This window comes from Erinaceus europaeus, chromosome 1 (assembly GCF_950295315.1).
Source record: "Erinaceus europaeus chromosome 1, mEriEur2.1, whole genome shotgun sequence".
Lineage (NCBI taxonomy): Eukaryota > Metazoa > Chordata > Mammalia > Eulipotyphla > Erinaceidae > Erinaceus > Erinaceus europaeus.
The window spans coordinates 196,270,469-196,295,150 of NC_080162.1; the positions used below are offsets into that span (position 1 = coordinate 196,270,469).

Here is a 24,682-nt window from a genome sequence, read left to right on the forward strand (position 1 = left end):
GGAAAATGACATCCTATACTTAGATTTGAATGAATTGGAACAGATAAATAAATAAATAAATGAGCCTGGAAATTTGAACTTTGTGTAAATTTTCCTCTTAACCCAAGTCTGCCCTATTCTTTCTTACCTCCATCCAATGAACCCAAACATAATTTACAATTTTATTAGTTTAAAAAAATTTTTTTTATTACCACCAGTGTTATTGTTCAGGCTCAGTGCCTGCAAGACAAATCCACTGCTCCCAGAAGACAAAGAGAAATTGAGAGGTGTGGGAGAGATAGAGAAGAAAAGAGATAGAGAGGCACCTGCAGTCCTGCTTCAACACTGGTGAAACTTTCCCCCTGTCCCCCTGCAGGTGGGCACCAGGGGCTTGAACTTGGCTCCTTGTACACTGTAATCAGTGTGCTTAAGCAGTTATGCCACCACCTGGCCCCTTTAGCCTTTTTTTTTGTCTCTCTCTCCCTCCATCTCTCTCTTTTATTTATAAACACATAGAGAATATAAGAGGGAAGGGAAGGGAAGGGAAGGGAAGAGAGCTAGGGACCAGAGTAGCAGAGACACCTGCAGCACAGTTTCACCACTCTTGAAGCTTCCCCTCCATCAGGTAGGCACCAGAGTCTTGACCCTGAGTCCTTGCACATGATAACTCTAGCAGGTGTGCCACTGCTCTGTCCCTGAACCCAATCTTATCCTTAAAGTTGATAAGCTGTGAAGATAAGGGGCGTGGTTCGGAGAAACGACACACCTTCCTATTACAGTCAAAATACAGTTACCATTGTCCTGTCCACCCATCACTAGAGTGGGACTTCCATCCATTTCCCTCCACTCCTTCACAGCCTCTTCTTTGGTCTGCATTTAGTACTCAAGGCTGTTTTTGTCTTTCCAGGATGATCTCACTGTAAAGATCAAAAGTGTCTCCTAGCTTCATTTTAGTTCAGAGAAGATGCCATTGGGAAAGGCTGAGTGAATTGTAGCTCCTCTTAAAGTTCTTCTTGCCAGGTTGAAAGAGAATCCATCCTTTGGGGTGTATCACATAGCTGGTGTTTTGTTTGACTTCAAGTATTAACTCAATAAGCTGTAAAGCTTAACTTCATTGGACGTCAGTATCCCTTTTTGTTTGTTTTTACATAGCCGTGGTTGATAGCTACCTTGAAATGTTTTGTGAGTGAGAATATAGTCATTTTTATTTATTTATTATTGCATAGAGACAGAGAGAAATTGAGAGAGGAGGGGGAGGTAGAGAGGTAAAGAGACAGAGAGACACCTACAGCCCTGCTTCACCACGCATAAAATTTCCCCCTTACAGGTGGGGGCTTGAATCCGGGTCCTTGTGCACTGTAATGTGTGCACTTAAACAGGTGTGCCACTGCCTAGCCATGAAAGAATAAAGTCACTTATAACTAAGATGTTTCTATATAGTTTCTCATTCTGAACAGAACTCCTCTGAGAAATACTGCATCAGTGATGGGATGTTTGTTTGTTTTGTTTTGTTTTAACCAGCACAGTCCCAGCTAAACTAAGCCCACAGTCAACCTGCATACATGACAATTTGTCCAGACTAGAATGGACACAGTGCCAAGAGACAGGGCTGACAGGGGGACAGAGATTGACTTGTGGAAATGTAATACTATAAAGCCCAAGCAATTAAGAATAGAAAGATCCTTTCATTCTTCAAACTCTTCCTTTCTTCTTTACTCTTAGGGCAAAGCTGGAGAGCCAGGTCTGCCAGGACCAGAGGGTGCCCGAGGTCCTCCAGTAAGTGCCTGTGTGTGTAGGTATGTGGGTGTGTGTTGCCTATAGTAGAATAACGCCTCGCATCACATGGTTTGTACATGATCGTGGTGGTCATAGGGAATCCCTACTGTCGAGTTTCTGAAGTATCTCTAAGACATTTGTGCTTCTCCCTAATACATTCAGTTCTTTCACTCATTGTGCCTATCAACTGCACTTTTAAAATTATAATCAAGGGGATTGGGCAGTAGCATAATGGGTTAAGCACAGGTGACGCAAAGCACAAGGACTGGCATAAGGATCCTGTTCAAACCTCCAGCTCCCCAACTGCAGGGGGGTTGCTTCACTGGCAGTGAAGCAGGTCTGCAGGTGTCTACCTTTCTCCCTCCCTCTCTGTCTTCCCATCCTCTCTAAATTTCTCTCTGTCCTATTCAACAGCAATGACAGCAATAAAACAACAACAACAACATTAACAACAACGATAAAGAACAAGGGCAAAAAAGGGGAAAAAACAGCCTCTGGGAGCAGTGGATTCATAGTGCAGGCACAAAGCCCAGTAATAACCTTGGAGGCAGAAAAAATATATATAATCACCATTATAATTTGCTTCTGATTTTTTATTCAATGTACTGTGATTTTAATGTGCCTACTTTGGAATATGCAACATAAAAACTAGTTCACCTTAGTTCTGAACACTTTCCATAGATAATGGATTTCAGTTTTCCTAATTGTAAAAGTAACCCATTCTCACTGAAAAACAATAACAACATAATAATACAAAGCCTGAGAAATTTGTACAGATTTACTTAAATTTGTTTTAGAAGAAAATGTGATTTTCAAAAAGATTTAATTATTGACTTGTCTTAGAAAAAGGAAAAGAGCGGGAGTCAGGCTGTAGCGCAGCGGGTTAAGCGCAGGTGGCACAAAGCACAAAGACCTGCATAAGAATCCCGGTTCGAGCCCCCAGCTCCCCACCTGGAGGGGAGTCGCTTCACAGGCGGTGAAGCAGGTCTGCAGGTGTCTATCTTTTTCTCCCCCTCTCTGTCTTCCCCTCCTCTATTTCACTCTGTTCTATCCAACAACAATGACATCAATAACAATAATAACTACAACAATAAAAAAAAAGAAAAAGGAAAAGAGCAACCACAACACTGCTCAGCTTTGCCAGACGGCAGTGCCAGGGACCAAACCTAGGATCTCGGGTTAACAAATTCTGTGCTCTAATGCCGAGATATCTCCCTGATCCTAAAAGAAAAAACAAAAGTGATAATTAATGAAATTCCTAAAATCCAGTTGTACAGTAAGCTGTAAGAGATCAAAATGATAGCATATTTAAAGAAATGATTGCTGAAAAATTTCCACACCTAGACAATGTTCAGAATATAGGTATTAAGGAAACTGAACATAAACCAAAAATTCCTGAACTCCAGAGAGCCCATGCCAAGACACATAATAGTAACACCTTTCAAAAATAAGGAAGTAATTGTGTAGGCTGCAAAGTATAGGTAGAAATTGACATGGAGAGGCAGAACCACTAGGCTCTCACCATATATCTCAACACAAACCCAGTAAACAAGAAGGGGTGATATTCTTTTTAATTTTTTTGTCTTTACTTATTTGCTGGATAGAGACAGTCAGAAATTGAGAGGGAAGGGGGTGACAGAGAGGGAGAGAAACTGAGAGATACCTTCAGCACTGCTTCACCACTTGTGAAGCTTTCCCCCCTACAGGTGGGGGCCAGGGACTCGAACCTGGGTCCTTGGCACACTGTAATGTGAGCTCAACCAGGTGCACCGCTACCTGGCCTGGAGTGATATTCTTATAGTATTAGAAGATAAGAATTACTAGTCATGAATATTCTACCCTGCTGAACTATCCTTCAAGTCTGAAGGAGAAATTTAAAACTTCCCAAATGTACAACAACTGAAGGAATTTACTACCACTAACCTTGCCTTGCAAGAATTACTGAAAAGGACTCCCGCCAGAAAATAAGTAAAGGAACTCTAACTGTAGATAAATTAATCTGTGGGAGAATAGGAATGAAAACCCAATCAACATCAACAAAACAAGCAAACATACAGGAAAAAGGGAGGGCAGAAATTACACGGAGATAGGACCAGTGTTAATGAACCCAGGCCAACAATCAAAGACCCAGGCATCAGAACAGAAACTCTAAAATTCCAATCTTTACTTTGCCTTCTCTGGAACTTGGATGGGTTCCAGAGTATTGAGTGAGGGGGTTGAGAAGAGAAGGATAAGTACTGGATTACTTCATATGTAGGTGGAACTAGGAAGACAGAGTCAGAAAGGAGGAACACAGGGAAACACTTAGATTGAAGGTGGCATGGTGCATCAAAGCAAGGGACTTGGGAGGGTATGGGATAAAGGTGTCAAAGGGAGGGGCCATTTAAGGTCCTTGATGGTGGGGGCAAGAGTACTTTGCAGGGAGTGGGGTGGTGGCACAGCGGGTTAAGCGCACGTGGTGCAAAGCGCAAGGACCAGCGGAAGGATCCCAGCTCAAGCCCTCCGGCTCCCCACCTTCAGGGGAGTCACTTCACATGCGGTGAAGCAGGTCTGCAGGTGTCTATATTTCTCTCCCCCTCTCTGTCTTCCCCTCCTCTCTCCATTTCTCTCTGTCCTATCCAACAACAACAACATCAATAACAACAATAATAAATACAACAATAAAAACAACAAAGGCAACAAAACAGGATGTAAAAAATAAATATTTTAAAAAAGAGTATTTTGGAGACTCCTGTTAAGCAGAAGTGGGAAACCATACACATTTTAGACCAGTTTGCTATAATTCATTAACCCATCCCCCAATATAAAAGTAAAAATGAAACTATTCTAGTCTAATAGATGTTTGTATTTGGATGATTTGTTTTTGAGGTTATAGTTTCAGATAGGAAATTTACTCTATTTTTTCATCCTTCTTGATTTCCTGACATCTCACCAGGCAAACTAGTATAAGAGCTGCAGTATCTGCCAGGCTGGCTTCGCGGGCAGGAGACAGACGACCAGGGACTCATGGCTGAGTTATAGGCAGTATCTCTTTATTCATGCAGAATGCAGCACAATCTAAGCTAAGTTAAGCTAACTATAATCACAATCCTGTCCTTGTATATATACTTGCCAAGTAGGGTGTAAACAGGATGTGACATAGAGAGGGTGGAGCGAAAAGAGACTGGTTGAAGTCAGGGTGTACTATGAGTGGGGGCAGAGCAAAAAGACATTGTGAACCAGTGAGGATTAAACCAATGCCCTGCAGGCAGGGTAGTGCTTAGTTAACAGTGGTTCTGTAAATAGAATACAGTGTTAGGCAGGGGGGATTAAACCAATGAAACAGAAGGGGTCTTAGAAGCATACCAACAGGTATCTACTTAAATTTCTGTACCCAACCTGACAGTTTATGAGGCATTTCTCCAAGTTGAGAGAATGACTACACTGCTTATAAAGGAGAGAAGAAATACATAATTGGCTTGTATTCTGTGGAGATTTTTCCCCTTGTCTCACCTCTTTTGAAGTCTGAGAGCTTCCACTTTCAGCCACCACCTTCCTGTTCTGAGCTGCGGTTGAAGCCTGTATCCTGAATCCATCTAAGCTCACACATTCTTACTGTTAATTCTGGGGGAACAGAAGAGAAGCCAGCATTACAGGGAAGTTACTGGCTTCTCTAAATGACCTTAGAGTTGTCATCTTCTCTCCTGTGGGAACTTAATTTGCTTTTGTTTTTTTTAAGCCAAAAGATAGAACATAAGAACAGAGAAGAACACAAAGGAGTAGTCCAGGATATATATGGCCTTAGCCCTGATGACTTTGGCCACACACCACAGCCTCTGTGAAGTGAGTCTGACGGTCAAGAGTGCTATTTTGTTGCCAGCCTAACTATGTATACCTTATCCCTCCTATATTCTCTGTATGAAAGCCTAGATGCTCAAAGTTCTTATTATGAAACAGGGAAACAAAACCCTGAAACACTGAAATTAGAGCAGATGCAATAGGTAGAGCATGGTATAGCAGTGCCTGGAGTAAATTGCTTTAACATGTGTTACTTAAAGCCAGTTTGCAAAAATTCTCCAAGACATAAAATGAGTGTACAGCAAAAACTCTACAGATATAATTTGCCTTTTTTTTTCCTTGTTTGGCCTCAGTATCCTCATCTGTGAAGAGGGTACTGTTACACAGTGGGGTTAATCTGATCATCAGAAATATAGTGTTGGCTCAGCTAACAGCTTTACCTTTGTTCTTGGAGCTTGACATATCATAGTTGTGCTTCACATAATACATCTGCCAGCTGCTGTTCTTCTCAGAACTGAGCATTCTAGAGTGTCCAGGAGACACTGCCAGGGCTGGTTCTATGCAGCAGTGCCAGGTAGGATTATGATGCAAGAATCAGGAAGACAGACACAGGAATTAGTCCTGGGCTCTCTGTCTCCCTGCTCACTGGCAGCAGAGACTGGGACAGCCCCTGGAGGCCTGGGGGACCCTGGTGATGAGGGAGAATGCATGGAGAGGAGTCAATCCCATGATCTCCTCCTCCAGGAGATGTTTCAGAGAGACAGCTCATTTATTGGGGCATACAAGCAAGTAGATATACCCAGGGTTAGAAAAAAGGTTGATGGAATCATTGATCCATACACAATACAGGGTTAAATCTTGACCTAGCAAGTATTTGATCACAATTGGAAAGTTACCATATAATGTCTAGTCATGAGCTCATAATACATAGGTAGATTTTTTTCTCTTAGGATGAATTATAAGCACCTTAGGGCAGGGGGGAAGAGGGCAGTTGAGCGAATCCAAGATATTTGTGGTGGGTTTCAGCTGGCCATACACAGTAATTCATGGCCTTTGTTCAAAGGGAATGAGGAAGCATGTGCAGTAAGGTTCCCAGTCTGGAAAAGCCCATCCATCATAAGTTCACGAGGTCAGGCGAGAACCTGCTTGGGGTCAACCCACTCAGACTCTCATGGAAATAATGAATTAGACTTCCCAGACAGTGGGCCCCTCCCCACAAGACACCCAAGATCTCACTCAGAATGAAGGTGATGATATTGTCTACAAAGGAAGCAGTATCCAAGAGCCAGAGATAATAGTTTTAAACTAAAGAATGAAATCAAGAAGGTGAAAAAAGGAGATGCAGGAGATAAGTAGATGAAGATTTCCACTGGGCCATTTGGAGCAGGACCCCCTACAGCCTTCCCACAATGCAATGAGCAGGAGGAAGAGCCCAGTCATGCACTGCCTGGTCACTAAGAACCTTGCCAGTGACTGGTGCTACACAGAGGTCAATTCTTGGTGCCAGTGACTGGTGCTACAGAGTTCAGTTCTTGGTAAATTATCATAAATGGGTCAGGTGAATAATAGTAAGAAGGGGTAAGAATTCAGGGCCAGCACATTATGGTACCTGCCTTTTTCTCCTTGTCACTTGCTCTTTTGGTGGAATGACATTTTTCCTTTGTTCTCTTAGGGCTTTAAGGGACATACAGGAGACTTAGGTGCACCTGGACCCCGGGTAAGTTGACATCACTCTGTGGAAGTCATCCCAAATGGATGTGAGCTTGAACTTCTTGCCAGGAGACTCCTGGGCCATGAAGACCAGAGCAGTATTGAAATGGCTTGAGAGAAAAGATGTTGGAAGCATCATTCCCCAATCTTGGTCAAGTTTTCTAGTCATTTCTTCTGGAGGCAAGATGTTGACATACAAACAATTTAAGCAGATTAGTTTGCTACAAGACAGCCGTTTTCTGTTAGTGGTGCTGCATACTACTCTGAGTCTCTTGAGGCTCGTGATGTTGTTACTAGGTTTCATTCACACAGGAGGAAACTGAGGCCCAGAGTACCTGGGTGATGTGGAAATCATGGATTTATTCTAGCTAGGAAAAAAAAAAAAGATTATTGTTTTCTAGTTTCTACCATCAAATTTCTACTTACAAATGCCCCAAGTGGAGAAACCTCAGAACCAGTTTGTTAAATCACTTCTGTAATCTATCTGAGGAGGAGAAAACTGAGGTTAAAAAAAATAGAAATGATCCAATGGCTCAGCAAGTGAGGAAGCCGAGTTTTAGGTAGGCTTCAGGCTTTCGGATTCCTTCAGCTGGTGTTTCACTGTAGTTCATTGCAACACTTAGGACTTAACTGCCAGCCTTATGGGCATTACCTACCCCAGGTCAGGCCAGGAATCAGTAGGGTTCCTTATACTGGGTCTTTCTTTTCCTAGCTCAGAGCTAGGCAAGACTTTTTTTTCTATTTCCTCCCTCTAGGGAGAACCTGGTGCCATAGGACCCCCTGGCCAAGAAGGGGCCCCAGGAAAAGATGTAAGTGTGGATTCCCATTGGGGCCTGGTAGATAAAGTACTGCACTGGGAGGTAAAAAGACAGAAACTACCACTGTGCAAGTAGTCCAAGGTGAATAGGTGAATTCTCAGGATCGTGCATGTCATCTTCTATGCCAATTTCCTTTTGGACACAGTTTGTTTATTCTCCTGGACATCTTGGTGATGCCAAGTCCACATTAGAAGCTGCGTTTTCAACCCAGGTGTCCAACAACAGATGAGTAGCTGAATAGATTGTGGTCTATAAACACATATAAGAATACTACACAGCTATTAAAAATAATGAACTCACCTTCTTCACCTCATCTAGGATGGAATTTGAAGGAATCATATTGAGATAAGACAGAATGAGAATCTCACTCAGAGACAGAAGTTGCAAAACAAGAACAAAGGGGAAAATGCAAATCAGAACTTGGACTGGAGAGTGTGTAGTGCACCAAAGTAAAAGACTCTGGGGTGGAGGAGAGTGTCCAAGTCCTGAAGCATGGTGGCAGAGGAGGACCTGGGGAAGGGCTTGAATTGTTATATGGAAAACTTAGAAATGTTACACATGTACAAATAACTATTTTATTATTGACTGTAAACCATTAATCCCCCCAATAAGGTATAAAAAAATCTGTGCTTCCATCATCTTTATGACAGTGTGAGCTCTTTCTATTCTAGGGTGACACTGGACCCATAGGACCACAGGGTCCCCGAGGACTGAGGGGCCCCGCGGTGAGTTTTGATTTGGAGTGGCCGTGCATTGTTCGACATGGTCTGTAACTTCAATAATGTTTGTTTCTGCTGTTTTATTTTAAAAGCACATTTTCTTGATTTGCCATTGGCTTACACTAGTACACAGGCCAGGAAGTGCGTCTTCCTTCACACCTCAGTCTCCATGCTTCACCCGCACCCAAGTTTCCGTTATCACTGACCCTGGCAACTGACACCTACTCACTGTCCGTCATCCCTCCCAATAACCACCACGTTCCTCACAGTTTAAGAGCTACTCTTATCATGTTTTGTGAGCTTGTTTGCTTTTGGTTAAATATGTATTCTCCAGGTATGGAACAGTTTGGCTCTTTCACTTTCTGAGTTATTTATTTCACTTTCTGATTTATTACATTGAGTGTAATCACATCAAATTCCATCCATGATATCAGGAAAGTTAATGTTTTACTTTTTGATAGCTGAGTAATGTTCCATTATATGCACCAACCACGATGTCTTTATCCAGTCATTTGTTTGTTCTGTCACACATTCCCCGGGTCCTTCCTGAGTTACCTGTGCATGATGTCTAAGTCGCAGCAGTGCCTTGTGACATCGCAAGAGACCAGCCAGGCTCGAGCTTTAGCCATTTGTGCTATACACAGAAAGATGCATTTTGTTTTATTTTTCAGGTTTTATTTTTTTACTTCTTATGAGATTGAGACCTCTCTGTCTCTCCCTATCTCTCTCTCTCTCTCTCTCTCTCTCTTTGTGTGTGTGTGTGTGTGTGTGTGAGAGAGAGAGAGAGAGAGAGAGAGAGAGAGAAGAAAGAGAATTAGAAATAAGAGTATTATTCTGGTACATTTGTTGCCAAGGATAAAGGTAAAAGTCTCAGGCATTCAAGTCATGATTATTTATTTACTTATTTATCTATTCTTTTCTTTGACAGGACAGAGAGAAGTTGAAAGGGTAGGTGCTAAATACATAGATAAGTAGATAGATAGAAAGATACATACATACATGCATACATACATACTTACATACATACATACATACATAGAAAATGAATGGGACCTGAAGCACTGCTTCCCTTTTCATGAAGTTTCCCTCCTGCAGGTGGGGACTGACCAGGAGCTTGAACATGCTTTGGTCTTTGGACATGCTGATTTGTGTGCTCAACTGGGTGCAGCACCATCCATCCTCCTGTTGATTTTGTATGGCTTGTGTCTGTGTGTATGTACATTTTAAATGAATATTTAAATTAGTGAAAGAGCCAGTGATTTAATAAGATGGGTGCAGAAGTTCGGTGGGTTTGCTTACAAAGCTATTTAGAGCTTTAGATAGGGTGTAAACCCAAGTCTTACTTAATATCCAAATCTAATATATCCACCCACCATGGCCATGGCTGTGTGCTTTGTCTTCAAGATCCTGTAGAAGACAGGAAGGGCCCTGGGGCAGGGTGTGTGGAACTGAATGCCACAACCTTCAGAACTCACCATCCTCCCTGTTTGGGCTATAGGAGTTTGGTCGTCCAGGTTTGATACCTGGGTCTTCTCTTACTAGTCATGTGGACTGAGTGATTTTTTTTTTCTTTAACCTCTCCTGAGCCTCAGTCTTTTCATCTGTAAAGCAGAGGGGGGAAAAGTTATGAGGATTCAGCTCATTAATCCAGTGATGAGTCAGAACTGCTCTCAGGACATGGTGTCCACCTAGTATGTGAGCCTCCCTGGGTCTCAAGAAAACTTTGCATTGCTGGAGGAAATGTGTATGCGTGTGTGTGTGTGTGTGTGTGTGTGTGTGTGTGTGTTGGAAATGTCCTTGACTCTGCCTCTTTCCAACATATTGTTGACATAAACAACATTCAGTAAATGCTTGTTGAATGCAAATGTGCTCAAAGAGACAAGGAGACAAAGGGGGTGGCCATTTTGAGAACACTAAGTATCCCCGGACAGATGTGGAAGGTGGAAGTTGCCACAGCAGGCACCAGTGAACCTCTGAAAGACTTTCTGTGGCATATGCAGGAGAAGGGACTTGACCCCAAAGACCTAATTAGGTCTTCACAGACTTTTTATGGTTTTCTTTATTTTTTTCCTGTCAATTCTACTGTATGTCACCAGGGTTTTGTAACCAACAGTAAACCCCTAGGTATCTCCAAATGCCTATCTTCTTGAGCACATTAGAGTCACTTCCAGGTTATTTCTCTGACAACCTTACTCTCAGTCAACTGGAATTGATATGTCTTCCTCAGTGAAGGCAGGGTTCTAGCAACCTCAGCATGTTCACACAACCTTGAGCCAGATGCTGAATATTTATGCTGTGCTACCAGAAATCATCAGCAGAGTCAAGTGAGAGGGGCAGCAGGAACATTCACATAACTCATTCTCCAGCCCTGTGAGGCAGACACTATCACTGTTCCTGCCTCCATTCCCAGATGAGATATGAAGGAACAAAGAGGTCAAGTACCTCGCAAAACTTTGTCCTCTCTCATGCATCTGGTCTAAAAGCCTGCCGCTTTTGCACTCACCTAGGGTGCATGTGCCAAATGTCCTTCTCAAGGGGATCACCCTGGAAGAAGGGGCCTGGAGTAGCAGTGTGGAACTCACAGTCACAGAAAGGGGAAAATGACCTCCATTCTTGCGTGGCACTACTATCGAGGGAACCTTTGGGCTTGTGTGACATGAGAAGTTCATGGCCCAGGAAGAAGCTGGGATCTGGTTGCCCCCAGGCATACAGGGGGCAGATGACTTCCCAGAGCTGCCCCTCTTTTTGTTCACATGGACTGCTGTTGCTATGTTGGCACCTTGTTCTAATGTGTGCTGGCACCTTTTCAGGAAGAAAATGGAGAGGACCAGAGGGAGGAGGAGATATCATTACCATAGAAATGAGCTATGGTATATATTTTTAGAGTGACACAGACGGGTTGGTTGTGGTTGGAGGGAGGTGCCAGCAAGAGTTATCAGTCATCATTCCCTGGAAGGGGAGAGTAGACAAACTAGCAAATTCCTACAAGCTCTGTAAACTGGCCTGCTGTCATTCCCATATAGTTCTCTGTGTGTGTTCAGTTTGTTTGTTTGTTTTATGTGTGTATTACTTAATTTCCTCATCTTTGCTGTAGGGATAGAAACATTTTTACATTGGCACCAGGCTTATCACTGGGAATTGGTGCCTACATGACAAATCCACTACTTCTGGTCATCATATTTTTTTTATAAGAGATAGAAATCAAAAGTGAGATAAAGAGAAAGAGAGACACCAGCAGCAGTGCTTCACCAGTTGTAAAGGTTCCCCACCCCCCTGCATGTGGGGACCATAGGACTTGAACCAAGAACCTTGCACATGATGTGAGCCCTTTTGTGTGGGATGGTTGGTTTGTTCCTTAAGACAGCATCTGAGGTGAAGGAAGAATGAGTTGTGTAGTCATGAGCATGGACTAGGCTTGAGCTGTGAACAGCCTTCATCAAACTCATTTAGCTCCACAACATTGTTTTGAATTAATATTAATTCCTTTTATACACTGAGAAACATCCTCTAAGTAATAAAATGATGATGGAGAGTCAAGCTGGGTTCAGAAATGGTTCTAGTTGTGAAATCTGGTTCTTCAGATCCAGAAATGTCTTTATCATCTGACTGTGTGATACCTAATAGGACTCTGGCAGAATGATTCACTTTGTCTCTTCCTCCAGGGTAAAAATGGATCACCTGGATCTCCAGGGGACTCTGGACCTCCAGGAAACCCAGTGAGTGTCTCCCACTGTGCTATGATGGGATGTGTGCAAGCTTTGAGAGGACAGTTGCTGCACCTCACACAGTGTCTGGTCTCTATCCCTAGAAGTATCAGTGGGGCACAATGGGGTATGAATGATAGGAAATGACTGGAGACAAGAGGATCCAGGAAGGGCCACTTCAAAAGTATAAAATACATGTGATTAAGCACTTTTGTCTACAACGATAGTATTCCGAAGGATACAACTATTCTAAGAAGGATAAGACAATAGAACGTAATCAGTATTTTTAATCAGTATTTCCTTGCACATTGCAACATGTGCACTCAACCAGATGCACTACCACCCACCAGGCCCCTTAAGATAAGTATTAATAAGTTTGAATGGCAGTTATTTGAGGTTTTTAGAGGATGGAAGAACAAGTTGAGGTCTGCCAAGCCTTACCATCTCAGATGAAAGCACGGATTCATCATGGGAATAGTTACAACAATACTTGTTGGAATACATGCTCCTCCCAGCTAGGAGATAGGAGGAGGGAGGAGGAAAAGATAATCAATGGATAAGATCAAAGGGTGATATAAAAAGAGTGTCATATGGAAAGCAAAGCCTTGACCTCTGGGTAGAAGATTCAAGATGTGAAGTCCAGGTCTCTTGACTAGGCATATAGAGCTGGGAAAGTAGTCTTTGGGGTTTCTAATCCTGAACAGTAGTTTTCTCTCAACCCCATCTTTTTTTCTCACTAAAATGGGTGATTTTCTTAAGATCATCCTCAGGGTGTGGAGTCAAGGAGAATTGCAGTGGGGAGACCAACTTGATGAGTTGGCTGCTGTCATTATGGAAATGAGGTAGCCAGCCATTCTACCTTTCTGGGAGCTTTCTTGGTTTGAGCTCTGAAGACTCCGCATCCCAGCAAAGCCATTCTTCTGAAGGAAACAGGCATTTTGACCATTCTAGTGGAGATCCTAGGGACAGCTGTGATTAAAGTTCAATTCTTTAGAAAATGTAGTGGCCTCCTTCAAGAGTCTTCATGAAGGGTTTCTCACTGCCAGTGAGATAGATAAGATAAGAAGACATGGGATATGAGGTCAGATCAACCCCACTACAGAATTGACCAAGCAGAACTGCCCCAGAAGAACTGCAAAAAATATAGTAACTTCCTAGAAACTCTGAAGTTAAAAAAGATCTCAAAGACTTTTCCCATAAAGTGATCTTGCCAAACCATGAGTCCATGGGTGCCCTTTGGGGCACAAGCGAATTATCTCCCAGTAGGTTACTGTGGAAACACCACATTTATCCGTCTGCCCTCCCACCCAGAATCCAGCCCCCTACCCTCCCTACTCCTTCTCTTTTTCTTTTCTTTTGTAATTTCTAACCTATTTTTGTGTGTGTGTGTTTTGCTTTGATTTTAAAAATTCATCTTGATCTCTCTCCCATCACAGCAGAACCAAAACTCATATAATACCCCATGTTTCTCCTTAACCCATACCCCTCAATTACAAAAAACATATGAAATGTTTCTTCTATTCTGTTGTATTTCAGATCTCCTCAATACAGAGGGGTGATAAAGTTAATTTTCTTTCTTTTTGCTTTTTGAAAAATTTTGTTTCTGACCTAATATTCATATACAAAATTATAAGATAATAGGTATAATTCCCCACCATATCTACCACCAGAGTTTTGTGTCCTTCTCCACTCCTTTGGAAAGTGCAGTAGTTCTCCCAATGTTGCAGATATGCCTTTACTATTATTTATGTAATGGCCTGTCTATATTTACATATATATGTATATATACACATATATACATTATTTTCTTTTTTATTTATTATTTTAACAAAGATTGGCAAGACTATAGGATAAGAGGGGTACAATTCCACACAACTCCCACCACCAGAGTTCTGTATCCCACCTCCTCCATTGGGAGCTTTCCTATTCTTTATCCCTCTGGGACTATTTTTTTTTAATATTTGTTTATTTTTCCTTTTGTTCCCCTTGTTGTATTTTTATTGTTGTTGTAGTTGTTATTGTTGTTGTTATTGATGTTGTCATCTTTAGATAGGACAGAGAGCAATGGAGAGAGGATGGGAAGACAGGGGAGCAGGAGAAAGACAGACAGATAGACACCTGCAGATCTGCTTTGTCACCTGTGAAGCAACACCCCTGCAGGTGGGGAGCCGGTGGCTAGAACCAGGATCCTTTTGCCGGTCCTTGCACTTTGCACCACATGTGCTTAACCCGCTGCACTACGGCCAGACTCCCTGACAAAAAAAAAATTAATCTACTTCAGTTGGTATTTTTCCTTGAAGAATTATTCCTCCACCATCCCTCTGCAGGGTCCTAAGGGAAGCAGAGGAGAAAATGGCAGCCCAGGACTTCCTGGATTTCTGGGTCCCCGTGGGCCTCCGGTAAGCAGAGAATTCAGATGGGGGCCAAGGTCACTGGCTCCAGATGTAAGGTTCATGTTCCACACACTTCTTCAGTTTACACTGATGTGTTGTGAGTCAAAGTTCCATCCTGGTGGGACAGAATAAGTGCGCTGACTACAGGTGAGCTTAGAGCACCAGTGAAATAGCCCAGTTGGATAGTGTGCTCTGTCACCATGTGTGTGACCCAGGTTCGAGCCTGGCCCTCCCTTACTGCACGGAAAGAAACTGTGGCCTGCGAACTCTTTCACGTCCTCTCTCTAAAATGTGAAATTAAATACAAATAAAATGTGAGCTCAGATGTTACACCCTACTGGGATTTTTGAGCTCCTTACTGGAAAATTCTCGTTAATTCTGTGTCTCACTGTTCTCATTATTCAAGTGAGATTAACAGCACCTTCTCTTGAGAGACAAATAAGATGATTTCAATGAGAGGATTAGCATTTGTGCCCAGCACACAGGTAGTACTTCATAAGTATCAACTGGCTTTGATGGTAGTGGAGGTAGGGCCATCCAGGTGATGCTATCCTGGAACTTTAAGGACCTTTGAAAGTCATAGTACTCATGATGAGCAACAGGGTCAGAGCATGGAAGTGGTCCATTCAAGATCACATGGTTAATTTTTCTTCCAGCTGGCATTTGGTTCTAGGTCTTGTCAGTTGACAGTAGGATTGATGTGTAGTAGCCTTTGACTGGTGTCTGAACAGAGAGATACTGAAGCAGTCAAACATTTCCAACCAGGGCACTCTGGTGTGGTCTTTATTCGATATGAGGGTTGCATGTAACATGTAGGAATAGCAGACTTCCCTATGTACCCACCTGTATCCTTCTAGTTTAATACTGACCCCACTAGTAGCTCCTTGTCAGTCAGTCCAGCCACTCACCAGAGTGACCCCTCTTCGACCTTTTTCACTGTGAAACTCCAATCCTGTTATCTGTCTAATGATTTTTACTCACTAGCATCATGAAGCTTCTGTCTATTCTATAGATGGGAAAAAAAAAACAAAACAATGAAGCACAGAAGCTGTAAGAGGATGCCCAATGTCAGAGTCAGTCAATGGAAAAAACAAAATTTGAAGCTTTAAGCTTCCCTAAGAAGCCAGAATCTTATTTCGTATGGAATGTGGTTTTCAGGCCTTCCATGGATGCTAAAATTAATACCCTGGTGGAATCACAGCCATTCCCGTGACTAGAAGCCCAGATCCAGGCCCTCCCTTCCCACCCATTTATGTTTGGTTCCTCTGCACAGGCTGACTGAAGAACCTTGCTTAGAATGCCCTTGGTTGATGGTACCATTGATTATTGTCTTTGCTGGAACATGACTTGAGTGGAAATGTGTTTTGAAGACTGTTACATGAGTTCAGTGAGCTCATACTGCAGAACCAGCTGATGGTTCGTTCTGTTTCACAGGGAGAAGTGGGTGAGAAAGGAGTCCCAGGCAAGGAGGCAAGTACTGCATACCTCTTCTCCTCAGTGACTCAGTACTATAGGAAAAAAAAGACCTGTTTCTTGGGTCAGTGTCATGGTAACTCCCTTATTTGTGTCAGTGTTCTTCTGAACGAGGACCCACATTTAAATTTTGCATAAGGCTCACAAATGATGTAGCCAATTCAGAGGTTCAATCTTAATGTGTCTCCCTCACTTCTCTCTCAGTCTCTCTCTCTCTCTCTCATCCATCAGTAAGACCTATCAGTTCTTTTTTTTTTTTTTTTATTTAAGAAAGGAGACATTAACAAAACCATAGGATAGGAGGGGTATGACTCCACACAATTCCCACCACCTGATCTCCATATCCCCTCCCCTCCCCTGATAGCTTTCCCATTCTCTATCCCTCTGGGAGTATGGACCCAGGGTCATTGTGGGATGCAGAAGGTGGAAGGTCTGGCTTCTGTAATTGTTTCCCCGCTGAACATGGGTGTTGACAGGTCGATCCATACTCCCAGTCTGCCTCTCTCTTTCCCTAGGGTGGGTCTCTGGAGAAGACCTATGAGTTCTATCCACCAAAGTATCTCTCAATTGACTCCAACTCTTTCCTTGTCTACAATTAGGACCTTAATCCAATCTACCACTATTTTATATCCAAATTGTTACACTTAATCCTTTGGCTGTCCAACCTCTACAGACATTCTTCACTCAATAACCAGATAGGTTCTTAAGTTCTATGTTTGTACAGCCTATATATTTCCAGTTCAAACCTTACCCTTTCCTTCCTTATTAGTCTTAATAGAATCCAGAATACAGGGCCCCTGCTCATACCTCCTCATTCTCTGAAGATTTGATCACTCTGCTTCTTGGTTTCTGAAACCTTCCAAAGTCTTTCCCAGGGGTTTCACCTGCCCCAGTCCATCCTTTCAGTAGATGTTTACCCCAGCTCCTGCACAATGTTCAAGCCTGTTGCTGTTCATCTTGAGGTCTGCACTGAAATATTTGCTGCCTTTCTCAACTCACCACAACCATTGCCAAAATAAAACAGATACCCCATATGCTCTGATACATCCTAGACCAAAAAATCCAAAATGGACTCAACATCAAAATACTCGATGAGGAGTAAATAAAATAATGAATGAATGCAGAGAAGCAGAGTCTTTGGTAGTTTGCTTATCCACTCAAAATCTGCACATGCATAAATGAGGGAGATCCATTGTCACTTTGCATCTCTGGGCTACTTTCATGACTGTTCCAGCCACCTTTCTGCTCACAGGATATACTGCTCCCTTATTGATCATTGCTGTCTTCTCCATTTCATGGGATTTAATCGAGGGTAAATACTATCAGCTCTTGCTTCTGTGTATACTAACTCCCTTGGGATCCCTGTTTCCTGTTTTATCAATTCGATCCTGAGCAGTCTCTGAGTTCTTCCAGAATCTGAGATGTCCTCCCTTTCTAGAACCTGCTTCACCTGCCCTGTGCACAATGTGCCCTCAGTTCTTAATGTTGATCTTTACTTACTGCTGGTCCCAGTTCGGGGCACCAGATGCTGGGGTAGCTTTGTGGGCGGAGAGAGACCAGGGACTCATGGCTGAACTGGGAATGCAGTTCAATCTTTATTGATGAGCAGGGATGCAGTTCAACAATCTAATCCCTATTCATTAGAAAATACTGTCCTTTATATCTCCTGAGGCGAAAGTGTCAGGAAAATGAAGTATGTAGGATGGGGGGTGGGGAGAAGGAAAAATCGTGCGAACCAGTTGGGATTAAACCAATGAAAACAGTGATTATGTAAACAGACCGCAGCATTAAGCAATACAAGGGAACCTACCATGATGATCAAAGCAGAAGGTCTTATAAGCAGAATTTAGAAGCATACCAACAACTTACCATTTTTCTAGAGGGTATTTTCCCCAACAGAACTCTCTTGAAATGATATCTACTCTTAAAGGGCCATGCCTTCCAACACACAGAACATTGTCCTTTCCCCAAATCTTCCTCTGTACTGGCAGGCACCCCTTGGTACTTCTAATTCAGAAATTACTTGGTCTGCTGTGTATGAGAATAGGTCATGCCCACATCTGCCTGTTAGCCCTACTGTAAACATGAGAACAAGAGCTGCGCCTCACTTCTCCCCTCTGAATAACAGGACATGGGTGGGACTGAAATAATCCATTTGGTCTCAGCTCAGAAGAGCTCCAGTGTTCTCGTTCTCCTGACTTTCTTCTTATGACTATTGATAGACTTTAGAGCAGGTTTTGGGAATGGTGATTCCCAAGATATCAAGCCTAGTGGTGGCTCCGTGATGTAATGGTTATCACTCTGGACTCTGAACCCAAGATGTCAAGCTATTCCATTTATAGCTTTTGAGCACCCTCTAGATGCAGAGTATGGTTTGGGTTTAAGTCCAGAGGCAAATAGGCATAAGAGGACATGTTTTCCAAATATTGACGTTCAAGCACAGGCAATGTCACTCTAATAGGGAGAACGTTAGGTGTCAGTCAACAGCAGAGTAGTCCATGAGTGCAAGATTAGCCTACATTTTGCAGGGGAGGTGTCAGAGGGGCTAGGGAGAAAATGGAGTAAACAGCTATTCTAGTGCTTATGTTCTCTGCACAATACGTATCATCTGGAGGGGACTGCAGAAGTAAATGGGTATTTCAGCATGAGGACTGGAGAAGTTACCCCCCCCCCAGCCGTGATGTATCTGCCCTCCCGTGGGAGCATGGGGGCTTTTGTAACACAAGGGGTCCTGAGCTAAGTTCTGGGTGATCCCTGCAGTCTTTCTAGAAGTAAAAACTAAAGATTAGATAAAAATGAGCTATCCTTGAAGTTCTGGAGCAGGATAGTATCTTAGTCAACTTTGTGGCTATAAAATAACCATGGAGTTGGGTAGCTGAGACAGCAGCATTTACTCATCACAGTTCTGCAGCTGCGAAGTCCAATATCAGAGTGCTAGTAAAGTGGTTTGTTTTGTTTGTTTCTGTTTTTCCCACCAGGGTTATTACTGGGGCTTGATGCTGGCACTAAGACTCCACCACTCTTGGTGGTCATTTTTTCCCCCTTTTTTTAATCCCATAGGACAAAGATAAATAGAGAAGGGAGGGGGAGACAAAGAGGGAGAGAGAAAGCTAGACACCTGCAGGACTGCCTCACCACCTGTGAAGCGTCCCCACTGTAGATGTAGAGTAGGAGCTCGAACCCAGGCCCTTGTGCATAGTATTATGTGCTCTTAACTGGACGAGCCTCCACCCAGCCACAGATTCTGTTATTTTCTACCTATTTGCACTCATGGAATCCTCTGTAGACCCACCATCCCTAATTCCAATAATAGAAGCTCCTCCTGAATTAGCTCATCTCACAGGATCAAGCCCCAAGAACCCTACCCTGTTACCTTCCCATTGGTGATTAAGGCATAAACATATGAATTGGAATAATGGGAACACAGACACGGCATCCATGAGAAACGGCATGACCAATAGAGACAAGTGAACTAAGCTCTGTACCCCCTGCACGGAGAATCATGGAATGCTGCTCTGCTTCTAAATTCTGCTTCTAAGACCTTCTGTTTTGATCATCACATTAGGTTCACTTGTATTACTTACGATGTGATCTATTTACATAATCACTGTTTTACCTGGGTCCCGCCCTGCCTGCAGGATATTGGTTTAATCCCCACTGGTTAGATGGAAGCTTTCTATGTTCTGTTAGCACTCTTTTCTTGCTCCGCCCCCTCTCCTAGTCATTTTCCTTTCCCTTGCCACTTCCGGTGAAGAGATGATGCATAAAAGGTGATGTATCTGATTAATAAAGGAGATACTGCTTCCCAGCTCAGCCATGAGTCCCTGGTCCTCTGTCTCATGCCCACAAAACTAGACCGGCAATGGAAATCATTTAGTTTAGTAGGAATAGAGATAACCAAAGCAGAAGAGGCAAAACATGTTTATCAAGAACCAATTCATGTAGGGTCTCCAGAACATATTAAGGGAGGTGGAATTTATCCTGAGAAAGAGAAGAAATATAAAGAGGTCCAGCCGTGTGTGAGGAATGCTTCATCAGAGTGGGCCATAGAAGGAGTGAAGAAAAAGAGAACTGATGTCCAAATTAAAAAAGAAGGGTCAGTGTGTAAAATATATGAATACACTGAGAGATCTGCTTTTTCAATATGCCTTGTCTTCAGCATGCAAGATCATGCTCAAGAACAGGAAAGGCAGGGGGGGTGGGCAGTGGCACACCTGATTAAGCTCACGGACCCACGCAAGGATCTGGGTTAAAGACCCTGGATCCCCACCTGAGGGGGGTATTTCACAGCAGTGAAGCAGGTTTACAGGTGTTTATTGTTCTCTTCTCTATTTCCCCCTTCTCTCGCAATTTCTCTCTGTCCTATCTAATAAAAATGGGAAAAAAATGGCTGCCAGGACCAGTGGATTTCTAGTACTCATGCTGAGCCCTTGCAATAACCATGGAGGCAAATTAAAAAAAAAAAAAAAAGAATGAGAGAGGCAAAGATGCCAGGATGAAAGGGGTGGCTCTGGTATAATGACCATCTTCCCTTTCTTGGGTTTTTTTTTTTTTTTTTTTTTTTTGCCTTCAGGGTTATTTCTGAGGCTCAGTGCCTGCACCATGAATCATCCACTGCTCCTAGAGGCCTTCCCCCCCCTTTTGTTGCCCTTGTTGTTGTAGCCTTGTTATGGTTATTATTGTTGTTGATGATGCAATTCATTGATGAGAAACGGAGAGAGGAGAGGAAGACAGAGAGGGGGAGAGAAAGATAGACACCTGCAGACCTGTGAAGTGACCATACAGGTGGGGAGCTGGGGGCTCAAACCGGGATACTTAAGCCGGTCCTTGCCATTTGTGCCACATGCACTTAACCTGCTGCGCTACCGCCCGACCCCCGGTTTTATTTTGTTTTGTTTTATTTTTACTAGAACACTGATCAGTTCTGGCTTATGGTGGTGACTAAACCTTTGGAACCTCAGGCATGAGAGTCTCTTTGAATAACTATTATGCTATCTACCCCCCACCCCTCTTCCTTGGATTTCATTGCAGGGTACCCCTGGGAAGCCTGGAGAGCCAGGACTCCAAGGAGAAAGGGTAAGTGATAGAGTCATGATGTGAATGTGACATTTCATGGGGACAAGGGATTTTTGCCCAAGGTGGACATCCCCATGTAGCCAGCTGGCTGGAGCAGTGATGTCTCTCTTCGCCTTTCTCTGGAGTCAGGAGCCCCACATGGGTCATCTCTTCCCTTCCTTTTCTCATATTGTTGTCGTCAGTGTTAATATTTTCTTTTTCCTCATTTTGGTTGTTATTTTAAGGAGTGAAAATCATTGCAATTACAAATTCAAAGCAAGTGTTCCGAGACGTTGACAGATTTCCTTCTCTCCGTGTGCGAATGCTGGTGCCTGACATGCTCAACTCCCAAAGTGCCAATTTGCCAGGAGCCAGATTTGTTACTGGAGGTGACAAGGGAACAGATTTCTCCATAATGAATTGCCTTGGTGCTCCACTCTGAAAGCCTTTCTTTACATTTGATTTCTGAAAAAAAAAAAATTGGGGATAAGGAGGTTTTTTTTTTATTCTATTTATTTTGGGCATAAAAGTCGGTGGTGACAGCTACCTTTCCATTAGAGCAATTAAACAATTAAACGTGCCATTTGCCCACACTTCATTTGGTCAGGCAGCACACTGCTAAAGGACAGGAATGTCACAGACACCCTTTACTCACCTCCTGCTTGTTTTCCACAGTCCTGCAAGGAATTTATCTCAGCTTTCCTTACAAGCTGGATGGGTGACAAATCAGTGTCTCCTGCGGGCCAGAGGAGACAGAAAGGAGAAGCAGAAGGTGTCAAGGATTCTCACTCCTTAGTGGCTTTGCTGTTGTCCTCAGATGACTGTGGGTTCCTGAGGATGGAGCCAGAGAGGAAACTGTGGCTGAGAAGGTGCTGGAGTACTCCCAGGGGCACTGTCACACACATCCCCCAGGAGGGACAGCACTGGGCCTGGCTTGAGTTTCAATTGGGAACCAGTGAATTCAGACCACAATTACAAACCTCTAATTTCCAATCGATAAGTGGGGAGTCGCTCTCCTCTGTTAAGTGGGTTCATGGAACACTGCCAAGGAATGGTTGAGCTACACATTCCTTCCCTCTCCTGGGATGCATGAAATATGGGACAGGTCCATCCACTGCAAAGTGAAATAGAAACGTTTAATGAATAGGAGAAGCTGCACTACCTCCCGGATGTGGTGGGACTTGGGCATTCAGGCACGTAAACACCAGGATATTCACAGTACCCTGATCACAGCACGTGGCACTGTTCCCTCAGAATGTGCCATCCTTGAGCGATTTAAGTGACCTTTTAAGATCTGACTGGATTCATTATTTGTTAAAAATCCACTGCTTTTTTTTTTGGTCATTATTGAAAATGCAATACGCAACCTTTCCCTCATGCCCAGGAACATCTGTCCCAGGGATTGTAAAAGGATTACAACAGGATTGGCGGCAAGATGACACAGGATTGGCTGTGCCCTGTTGTGCTTTCATCCCCAAATCACTGATCTAAGTCTTCAGTCTGTGTATATTTCTGATCACCACTGTACATTTATTGATTTGGGGGCTTTTCAGAACTTATTATACAGAATCATGTGTGTGTGTGTGTGTGTTGTAAATATGGACTTCCATTTTATTTAACCCCTGGAACATATTAGCCTTTATCTTTCTTTTGGTCTTCTCTTAACATGGTAGCATAGATGCTGAAAGTGTGTCAAACTGCACCGTCCTCGTGGTCTGGGACTATGGGTTATGTCCACAGCCACAGTTGTTTCCAGTTACCATTTTCTGTCTCCTTTTATTTCTGTAGCCCCACCCCAGTCCACCCAATGGTGTCTCATACACCCCAAGACTATGAGTATCGGTCTCCTGTTTTCATGCCTACAGTAGCTGGAGCTTTCTGGTCAGAAAGTGCCAAACTGTGTGTCCTGTAGTCAACCTAGTTCCTGAATCATCAGTCCAAGGCTTCAATATCTGGGTCAAAAATGGGGAGCAAAGGTTCTCAGTCAGTGGAATCCTCCTTGGATGCTCAGAACTGAGCAATGGGACTGAGAAGTGAAACCCTGTTGAAATGGTGTCGCTGTCCTTCTAGTTGAGAATAATTCCCAGGAAGGGACCAGCATCCCTGCCAGCCCAGAGAGTCATGTATTGCTGTACGGAGAAGAAACTTGAATTTGGACATCAGAGTTGTCATCTAGACTTCTGTGGACAATTGCACCAATGTGTGGGGGGGGGCTGACTTTCTCTCTGGCACCCCTGTCCTCCCCTGTTCAACCACTTCTGAGTCACAGGTCTGACAAGAATGAACCTCCGAGTTTCCACATCTGTGAAGGCAGATTTTGGGGAACACTCCCAGCAGTTGCAACTCTTGCTTACACTGGACACCTCACCTCATTGACACACTTCTTCCTTCCTCTAGGGAGATCCTGGGATCAAAGGTGACAAAGGACCTCCTGGTGGGAAGGGGCAACCTGGAGACCCTGGAATCCCAGGCCACAAAGGCCACACAGGTCTGATGGGCCCCCAAGGACCACCTGGAGAGAATGGGCCTGTGGGTCCCCCAGGACCTCCAGGCCAACCAGGATTTCCAGGACTGAGGGTAAGAATGTTGATGGTATCATTGTGTCCTGGCACCTCACCTCCCCAGAGCCCTCCCCTACTAAAGGAAGTTAGATATGGCTGGCCTGGTGGTATGAATCAACCTGCCATTGTCTATGTCTGGCAGAGAAGCAATTATAGAAGCCCGGACTTCCACCTTGTGGACTCCAAAAATGATTTTGATCCATACTTCCAGTGGAGAAGAAGTGATGGGGGAAGATAACTAGAGGGCTCTGAACTTCAATTCCACCAGGACCCGGAGAGAAAAGAGCAAAAGGAGAGGAATATTTGGATGCAGTAATAGGTTTGTGTGTGACTTGAAAAGGCAGAGGATATATAGATATTGACAGATAGTTGTAGGAATAGTAGCTATCCCATATCTGCAACCTTAGGAAAACTACTGTAGCTTCCAATTTAGGGATTGGGGATTCAGAGCGGATGGTAGAAACGGTGTGGAGTTATACCCTTTGTTGTCTTGTAATTTTGCAAATCAATATTAAATCACTAATAGAGAGAGAAAGACAAAGAGAGAGAGAGAAGGCTATTGATGGTGTCTCAAGCATAGTGCTCCCTGGAACCTGTAAGGAAGCCTGAGAGATGTATGTTCTTCTGAGGGGCAGGGTAGGATACATACACATCCTTACCTGCCAGTGTCTGGCAGTGCATCCCTTCAGCAAGTCTGCTCTTTCTTACCTGCCAAGA

At 43.4% G+C, this 24,682-nt stretch overlaps 1 protein-coding gene across 1 annotated transcript in view; it reads left to right on the forward strand.

Annotated features, from left to right (window-relative positions):
* Positions 1–24,682, forward strand: part of COL22A1 (collagen type XXII alpha 1 chain) — a 270,579-nt gene that overhangs the window by 235,092 nt on the left and 10,805 nt on the right. The window contains exons 49-57 of the mRNA XM_060202364.1: positions 1,702–1,755; positions 7,205–7,249; positions 7,998–8,051; positions 8,732–8,785; positions 12,442–12,495; positions 14,811–14,882; positions 16,311–16,346; positions 21,381–21,425; positions 23,802–23,981. Coding sequence (XP_060058347.1) covers positions 1,702–1,755; positions 7,205–7,249; positions 7,998–8,051; positions 8,732–8,785; positions 12,442–12,495; positions 14,811–14,882; positions 16,311–16,346; positions 21,381–21,425; positions 23,802–23,981 — 594 coding nt within the window. The remainder of the gene's footprint in view (positions 1–1,701; positions 1,756–7,204; positions 7,250–7,997; positions 8,052–8,731; positions 8,786–12,441; positions 12,496–14,810; positions 14,883–16,310; positions 16,347–21,380; positions 21,426–23,801; positions 23,982–24,682) is intronic.